Here is a 9,802-nt window from a genome sequence, read left to right on the forward strand (position 1 = left end):
CACAGATATGTTCACTTGCAGCACTATTCATGATAGCAAAGACATGGAATCAACCTAAATGTCCAATGATGTTACACTAGATAAAGAAAATGTGGTACATATACACCATGGAATACCACGCAGGCATAAAAAATAATATCATGTTCTTTGCAGGGACATGGATGGGGCTGCAAGCCATTATCATTAGCAAACTCACGCAGGAACAGAAAACCAAATACTGCACGATATCTAAGTGAGAGCTAAATGATGAGAACACATGGACACGTCGGAGGGGAACAACACATACTGAGGTCTGGTGGAGGGTGGTAAGAGGGAGAGGATTGGGAAAAATAAAAATGGGTACCAGGCTTAATACCTGAGTGATGAAATAATCTGTACAACAAACCCCATGACACAAGTTTACTTATATAACAAAACTCCACGTACCCCTGAACTTAGAAGTTAAAAAAATAAAAATAACCTTTGTACAAGACTAGGGCTCTTCTGAAACTAATGTATCTCACACAGATATCTTGGTGGTTCACGATGCAAAGATGAAGCGTGTCCTATGAAACTAAGATAGAATCCCAAGTATAGTTGTTTGTTTTGGAGCTCTGTGGCATCTGCCTGTGTGTTTTTGTCTTCATTGTACCATAACCCTCTACCATCATTAAGGCATAAGGACATAAAGAATGATCATTATTTAATGTTAAGTGAATAAATGAAGATTACAAAATGACATTCTAAAAATAGCTAATTCTGTTGCCCCTGAATTTTAAATAGTGTTTTTCCTTTTCAAAGTATGTCCCTTCCTTCCTTCCTTTTTGCTTGTCTGCCACTCCCTGCACTCCCCTTCATTTGCTACCTCTATAGCTTCTGTTTGCTGAAAAAACAAAACAAAACAAAACAAAAAACCCCAAGTTTGTTAGAAGTATGTTGCTGATTTAAGTTAATAGGAGTAAAGTGCATATTACTCAGATAAATGAGTTTTGTAAATCATTTCATGAGAGTTTTGTTTTTTTTTTGGAAGAGCTTGCTTGAGGTCTCTAAGCATTTGATGTTATATTAAGACAGGTAGCTGCAAAGTGCATTTATCAATAAGATACATTGTTTTCTAGATTAAGTGCAATTTTAGGCCAGAAATGAATGTGATAGGAATAGGAAAACAATAAACATTTAAAAATCATATATGCATGATTTTTGAAACTACCTTTTAGAAGTTACAAAAGGATCAGGATAGCCATCAGAGAATGCTAGTGTTCTACCTATGAAACCATCTAATAACAGAATAAAAAGTCTAAATAAAATGTACCTTTATGTAGTCAACAAGATTTTGATATTCAATGTAGTTGCCTCCTCCCACCACAAAAACAATGGCCTAAAATGCAAACAGATAAAAAAAAGCAACATGGTTTTTAGTCTGAAACCTATTCTAAAATTAAGGTTAAAAAATGCTAGCCAAAAGTCATATTCTAAGCACCTGATGCTATTTTAATTATTAGGAAATGTTTCTAAAAAGTCATATAAATTTCTATAAATTTCTAATGTCTCTTGAGTAGTATGAAGAGATTTTTCAGAAACAATTTAGAGGAAAATAACTATAATTTCCAGTATATGTTATTTACTGTATATTTTATGGAGAAGCTTCTTTGTATTTCAAATGAAAACAGTCATGATATCTTCACAAATGTTTGGAATCCAATTTCAGAAAAAGGTTCCACACATGTAAAAAACTCTCACTGCAATCTGAAAGACTTCATTGCCTGTGAATTATTTGTCGGTTATTTTTAAGCTTAAAATATTATAAACATAAGCAGCTTTATAAATTAGAAAAATACAATTGCTAGGCCAAATTTTTTGACAAGAATCTTGGGTATACACAACTGGATTGATCAAAATTACCATACACTAGTCATCATAAAGCCACATTTGGGACGGACAGTCTTCAAGATTGGTCACCTTTCATCTTTCCTTTCTAGGAACAGAGAATTTTTATATGAAACTTACCTCTTGGAATGGATTCTTATTTCTGGGAACTGAGCTGTAATAAAGAAAAACCGTACTGAAAATTTCACCCATGGCTTTTATTATGAATAAAATAGGTATGGGAAATACACACACATGCACTATTAGATAAGTATTTACCATTCTACCTCCTTCACTTCCTTAGAGAGGTGGGTCCTTTAATTTTGCAGAGCCAGGTAGTGAACTGGGTTTCATAGGAAGAAGCTAGAAGAGGGAGATATCTCAGAGTCTAAAAGGAAATGGGTCAACCTATTACTTTAAAATAAAATTCTAGGCCGGGTGCAGTGGCTCAAGCCTGTAATCCCAGCACTTTGGGAGGCCGAGACGGGCAGATCACGAAGTCAGGAGATCGAGACCATCCTGGCTAACCCGGTGAAACCCCGTCTCTACTAAAAAATACAAAAAAAAAAAACTAGCTGGGCAAGGTGGCGGGCGCCTGTAGTCCCACCTACTTGGGAGGCTGAGGCAGGAGAATGGTGTAAATCCGGGAGGCGGAGCTTGCAGTGAGCTGAGATCCTGCCACTGCACTCCAGCCTGGGCGACAGAGCGAGACTCCGTCTCAAAAAAAAAAAAAAAAAAAAAAAAATTCTAGATGAACAGCAGCTCCCATGAGGAGGAGTATAAGTCTGGGTATGTGGTGAATGGATAAGGCATATATTTTATGTGGTAAATTTTTACCACACTCAATATTATATATAGTTTGTGGATATCTACATTTGTGGAAAAACTGTATAAATACATCTATGGGAAGAATAACAACTCAGGAAGCAAATGGGGAAGGGAAGGAGGGATCTGAATTTTGCTGTAGCTTATTTATTAAAGATCTCTTAGACACCAAAGTATTATAAAAATATACATAATAAAGACATTTTTCAAAGCTTGTGCGAGTCTAGACTTAAATTATTTGAGTGCTAAAACAGGTTGTACAATATGACTTAAAAGGACAACTTAGATTTTCCCCAAAAGTAATTTCTGAAAATCTCAACTGAGAAAAGGGGGCTATTATAACTTTCCTTAATTGTTCAGAGGCTGATGACACAGTTCTATAATCTTTTCCTCATTTCTATGGCCTGTCTGAATATTCCACAGAAGAAGCTACAAGTCCACCTGACTGAAATGCCTCTTCAGTGTTTCAGTTCCTTAAAGAGTAGACATGGATGAGGGCAGGTAAGACTTATAGAATAGTATTACTAGTTATTAATCACCAAGATTTAACTGTGATGGGATAGCTCAGGAGAAGGCTCTGTTAAAAATGAAACTCTAAGCTTATCTGTCTTATCAATGCTAATATTCTTCCTCATTACCATGCATAAACTACACTAAGGATTAAACAGTTCTCAGTAAATTTTCAACAAGCCAAGTATCCCTTAATATCCATGAAGGACTGGTTCCAGGAACCCCCATAGACACCAAAGTCCACAGATGCTCAAGTACCTTATGTAAAATGGTGTAGTGTTTGCATATAACCTAGGCACATCTTCCCATATACTTTAAATAATCTCCAGATTACTTATAATACCTAATACAATGTAAATGCTATGTAAACAGTATAACAAACTATATAGTTTACATTATATTAGGTATTGCTTAGAGAATAAACACAAGAAAAAAAAAGTCTGTACATGCTCAGTATAGATACAACCATCCATTTTTCCCCCCAAATATTTTCGAACCCTGGTTAGTTGAATCCATGGATGAGGAACCCATGCATACTGAGGGCTAACTGTGTATCTACTTGATAGCTAAATGCAAGGAAGGAAAAAACGTAAGCTGGAGAATCATCAATATAGGAAAAAGTTGCTAATCTATTGTTGTAAAGTGTACAATCAGTGGTTTTTAGTATATTTAGAGTTGTACAACCATCACTGTCTAATTTCAGAACATTTTTATCACCCCTAGAAGAAGTCCTGTACCCATTAGTAGTCAATCCTCATCCCCCTTTCCGTAATCCATTCTTTGTCAAATTCTCTCTTGCCAACACTTATGCAATTTTGCTTGTTATTTCTGGTAAATTCAGAAAAGGGAATAAGATTTCAAGTTATCAAGCAATTTAATCTAGTGACTAGATTATTTTCACACCATCTACAAAGATGTGAAAGCTTGGGATAGAGCAAATGTAAAGTTCTGAAGATCCCAAACATAAGGAAGAGGCAAGAAACTAGCTTCACTAGCTTCATCTACAGACAAATCATTCCAAGGCAGTTATTCCTGGCTCCCCACCCCCAATTCTGCCTATTCTTTTTCTGTATCTTGTAGGCTATTTGTCATACCACTGCTAATTAAATCATGAAAAATAATATCCATAAGGATATCTTACCATCCAATGTCTGTGATAAAATGCAGAGTTTATTTATAGAATGCTTCATTGACACAAGGTGTTATATAGCAACAGTTCCCAGAGACTTTAATTTTATGGACCAGTTAAATAAAAAACAACCAAACAACTGCTATCCAATATAAAGCTCCTATTTTTTTCAATTGGTCCAATAAGAATATTCATTTAAAAACACATGTTATCCAAATTTCCCTCACCCACAATTAGTTTCTAATACTGCCACCATTTCATAAAAACACCAGTAAACATCTGAATGGATTTGTGTGTGTGTATATATGTGGAAGGAAAAACATCTAAATGCTAAGTATCATTACTAGAGATATCTCTGGATAATGAGATTATACATACTGTTTCCTTATGAGTTTTCCATGTAGTTTGGATTTTTAATAATAAGCAGTACTATATAATAAAAAAATCAATTATTTCCATTCTTGAGGGGAAAAAATCCATAACAAGTTAAACAAGACCAAAGCTGCTTACCTGTCATTGCCCCGTAGCATTTTGGGATCAAAATATCTATAGTCATCAGTTTCCTATTGAAAAAAATAGAACTTTACCATGACTGTGGAATTTCTCTTTAGAAGATCAGTTTGGCTTAGAGTATCCTATTTTAATGAATCTATCCATTTTGTAGAATGTATAACAACCACCCCTAATACTTAATGAACACTTACTATGTGCTAACCTTTATTCTAAGTGCTTTAGATGAAATTACTCAATCCCAATAATGGTCTATCAGGTCGTTACTGTTACTCTCGTTTTTCAGATTGGCAGTTTGGGGTACAGAAAAGTTATGTAACTTTATAAAGTTACATGATTAGTAAGTATGGGAACTACAGGATTTGAACCCAGGCAGTCTAGTTTCAATGCCCAAGTTCTTAATTACCATGCCAGAGAAACTAATTCTCTTCTAGAGTGTTGATAGTCCTATCAAAACCTGATTCATGACAAATCCGCTACACATGCTGCTACTATTTAGTCCTGTACCCAATGGTGGACATTGCTAATCAATCATAGCACTCTCAGTAAACCCAAATACAGTGTAAGGATCCTTCAACACTTTGCTTCAAGAAACCACAACCAGCCAGACTTACAAGGCACGATAACCTATCTGATATCTCGCCTTAATTTTAATTTATTTAATTAAGAAATGAAAGGAAAACATTTAATAAATGAACTGATAAAAATGCATCTAGAATTAGGTTACAGCATTTTAAATGGATACAATCGATTATCTGTCAGGTCTAACTTAGTATACTTTGCTAATCTCTTTAGCATTTTGCTAATCTCTTCATTGCTTCCAAATCAATTTGTCCATCTGGGAAGAGGAGAAGGATGAGAATGTAGGCAACCGCCTCACCTAGCAGATGAAGAAATGCTTTCAAAACAGAAAAAGTTACTTTTTCTTAGTTAAGTGAAAAAATATCCATCTGCAATAATATGCCTTGAGTTATAAAGTCAAAGTCAAGGGAACTCATCAATGAACTTTCATAGCTTGGAGAAACATTTCAGTAAGATCCACAAGGTAGCCATCCATGTGTTCATGACAGAGAAATCTGGAAGGAATGTGTATGCTGGAATGAGCACCAGGCAGGAACATAGCAGTAGTAGGTTTCTGGTTCCAGTTCTGCTACTAAAAGTAGTGTAACTTGGGAAGTCACAACATTTCTTGGTTGCCTCTCCTCCACTGTTAAGATGACTTACGTTTCTTTAACTCTCTAAGTTCTGGGATTCCATGAAGGCAATGATTCTTGCCCTAATTGATACAGCATAATGGTAAAAAACTTGGCCTTTAGTTAAAATCTTAAGTCTGCCATTTACTAGCTGTGTGTCCTTGGGCAAGTTAATTGACTTCATTACACTACAGTGTCTTCATCTATAAAATGAGAACGATAATACTAGTACTTAGAAAGTTCTAATGAGGATTAGGTGAGATAATAGGTGAAAAATGTGTTTTTTGTTTTTTTTTTTGAGGCAGAGTCTTGCTCTGTCACCCAGGATGGAGTGCAGTGGCACAATCTTGGCACAATGCAGCCTCAACCTCCTGAGCTCAAGTGATCCTCCTACCTCAGCCTTCCGAGTAGCTGGGACTACAGGTGCACATCACCACACCAGGCTAATTTTTTGCATTTTTTGTAGAGACGGGGTTTCACCATGTGGCCCAGGCTGGTCTCAAACTTCTGAGCTCAAGTGATCCGCCAGCCTTGGCCACCTAAAGTGCTGGTATTACAGGCATAAGCAACCACGCCTGGACAATATCAAAATTTCTTAACCCAATATCAAGATTTCTTAACCCCCCTGTGTATTTGGCACCTGTCTAAATTTTTGCATTTACTTATATTTTTAATCTTTATAGTTGCTTGGCATAATATCTTGTGGAAGTTTATTGCCTATTAGGAAGCAGTATTCTCTAAATCAGTTAGTCATAAATGTATACCTCTCTTAGGCTTTTCAGGAAGAACCTTTTCTTCATGTATTCTGGAATGTAGTGACAAAGTCTATTATTATTTCATTGTATACCACTTTATCTGTATTGATTCCCAGATGGAAGAATCCAATCCTTTTTAGCTTACTATAAACGACTCTCCCATTCCTTTCGTAATACTAACTGCCCTTTTGAGATGTTTTATTACACTGTATCTTTGTTTTCACACCAGTGAATTTTAAAATTTGTTTTTGTTAGTTTTTTCTGTTATTACAGTCATGTTCTGACAATTACAGAAAATGTCACACTCGTCTGAAGATTCTGTTCTCATTTTTTCTTAGGACTGGAATCCTAAGCCTCACTGCCAAGTCTATAGGGATTTAGATCAACTCAAACCAGGGTTTTGATGTGGGTAGGATCATGCTGCCTGTTTTTGATTCCAGATTCTTGTGGTAATAACCACCTTTTGGTTGTGACAGTAACAGGACGGGATGTTTTATGAAACAGATTGTGATGATTTTTACATTCTTTTTTGAATTACAGATAGCTTAGAAACCCATTCTTTAAGTCAATGCTAACGATATTGACCCATTTGTCTGTTCACCCAATGATTTCATTGTCAGTTTACTTATTCAGCCCAAAATAATTTAGTGCCCTATAAACATATGCACTTAACATTTTTACTATGCACTGCTTTCCTAATTTAACTTTTATAAAATTAAATTGGTTTGGTACTCTTTATACTACACCAACAAATGCTCACTGGTTCTTTTTTCATTTACAGAAATTTGTTCCTTAGGATATATTTCACATTTAATTATACAAATAGAATATAATCTACATGACATTTGAATGAGAGCTGGCCAGAATGGGTATAGCAGCTGAGAAAACCAATTCCCAGAATCTGTGATAATGGCTAAAAAAGGCTTCTTGAGAACATGGACTCTTCCTTTCTCTCATGTATTCTGCTGTGATTAGGCTCACAAGGAACTCAATCTGATTTTATCCTCTTTCATACTAGTCAGTTTGACACATTCAGGAATTTACACAAAGTATGTTATATGGTACTCACAGGGTTTGACTTCATCTCCATAAGATTGTCCAAAATACGAGTAACAGGTAGATTCTGTGGAAAAGTATTTTGTTAAATATTAGAACGTCAAACCAAAACCATCTGATCATTCTACAGTTAAGTATGCTTACCTTTCAATTAAACACATTCTAAGATTAAGTAGTCTGTGAAGGGTAAAGGTGATGTCAAAGATGTAAATACTCTTGGCACTACTCAAGTTTCCATAGGAAAATATAATTCTAAGTAAAAATGCTTCTTTAAGTGTGTAGGTGTATTCAGGTTTTAGTACAAATACATGTTTGGGCTTTTTACTTTGTTGGGTGTTTGCTTTTAATACTAGTAACTGCAAGCTTTTGTTTTGATCAAAGAAGAATCCCCCCCCTTTTTTTTAAATTTTTTTTAATTTTTGAGATGGAGCCTAGCTGTCACCCAGGCTGGAGTGCAGTAGCACAATCTCGGCTCACTGCAGCCTCTGCCTCCTTGGTTCAAGCGATCTGCCTGCCTCAGCCTCCCAAGTAGCTGGGAATACAGGCTCATGCCACCTTGCCTGGCTAATTTTTATATTTTTAGTAGAGATAGGGTTTCACCATGTTGGCCAGGCTGGTCTCAAACTCCTGACCTTAGGTGATCCACCCACCTCAGCTTCCTAAAATGCTGGGATTACAGGTGTGATCCACTATGCATGGCCAGAATCCCACTGTATTTTTTTCATTTCCTCTCTGTGGATTATAAAAGTTTTCTTTACAAATAAAGTAACTTTTAAAGTTCGTGCAAATGTATGATATTAAATGATGTAAGAGTTCATTCATTTCTAATAAAAAGGTATTTTTTTGTACTTTGGAAAATGAGGATATGGATACACAAACAACTTTATTGACCATTTTTATTTTGCCTGGGATAAATTCCAAGTTTTCAATGTTGTACTGCATCATCTTACAGAACAGATTCCACTTTGAACATGAAATGTACAACACAGGTGCTGGCAAAAGGCTGTCTCCTGACTTGTTTACAGGCTGTGGCATAAGAAATACTGTTACATTTCAGTCTGACAAGTTTTATTATTTTGAACGTAAGTCAAATTTAGAAAATTTAGTAGGTGACTATTAAGTTTATTCAAAGTGCATTCCTAATGAAGTGTTATTCTGTTCATTTTGAACTGATATTTCCTTTGTGAATTGTACAGGATGTTCTGAAGAGAGAACAGTCTTGTATCTATTGTACTTTATGTATTTCAGAGACTTTGTATGACAAAAACATTCAATCTGATTGTTTATAGATCAGACTAAAATCTATAGATAACACATTACTATTATATAAGGATTTTCTGTTTTCTTAGATCATAAAACATTTTATTGTAATTAAAATGGACTGTCATTAAGGATACTGCTACCTTCCCTAGACTGGTAAAGTAAAAACCTTTTAAGATGGTCTCAGGCAAGTAAAATTAAAATTAAAGCTATTTCGTTACTCTCTGATATTTATGTTGGCTAGGTACTTTCAAATATAAATACAAGCATCAAATGTTCAAGCTGTCTGAACATACTTCCTGAATACTATTTAGATTTTTTTTTTAAAAAAAGGTGGCTCAAAATTTTACCTTTTAAGTTTTGTTTCAAATAAAATCGAGTCTGTTCACTTAAGAGTGAGTCTAAACCAATTTCTCTAAAGAGTAAATGGGTGCAGATTTAAATGTGCTTTAAAGAAAGATTTTAAAATGCTTTATCCAAAGGAGAAAAACTATAGTTATGTATTCCAAGTAATACCAACAACAGATATGAAGTACTTTGCAACCTAACGAGAAAAAATAATTTAAAAATTCTAGAACAAAACATTATAAATTGTTTTGTAAAATTTTACTAAACTTGACAACTTTATATCAATTTCTCTATTTACACTGAATTCTGTGTTTAGCTTCCTGCATTGTACTCTTAGATATATACAATGGAGGAAAATTTAGAAAAGATTA

General features: G+C 35.0%; 1 protein-coding gene across 5 annotated transcripts in view; it reads right to left on the reverse strand.

The window, feature by feature from the left end:
• Positions 1–9,802, reverse strand: part of SCFD1 (sec1 family domain containing 1) — a 113,033-nt gene that overhangs the window by 12,985 nt on the left and 90,246 nt on the right. For all 5 annotated transcript variants that reach the window (XM_011994762.1, XM_011994763.1, XM_011994767.1 and 2 more), the window contains 3 exons: positions 4,820–4,872; positions 1,987–2,020; positions 1,292–1,357 (listed from right to left, as the gene is read on the reverse strand). In XM_011994762.1, coding sequence (XP_011850152.1) covers positions 1,292–1,357; positions 1,987–2,020; positions 4,820–4,872 — 153 coding nt within the window. The remainder of the gene's footprint in view (positions 1–1,291; positions 1,358–1,986; positions 2,021–4,819; positions 4,873–9,802) is intronic.

Source organism: Mandrillus leucophaeus, unplaced genomic scaffold (genome assembly GCF_000951045.1).
Source record: "Mandrillus leucophaeus isolate KB7577 unplaced genomic scaffold, Mleu.le_1.0 Scaffold460, whole genome shotgun sequence".
Lineage (NCBI taxonomy): Eukaryota > Metazoa > Chordata > Mammalia > Primates > Cercopithecidae > Mandrillus > Mandrillus leucophaeus.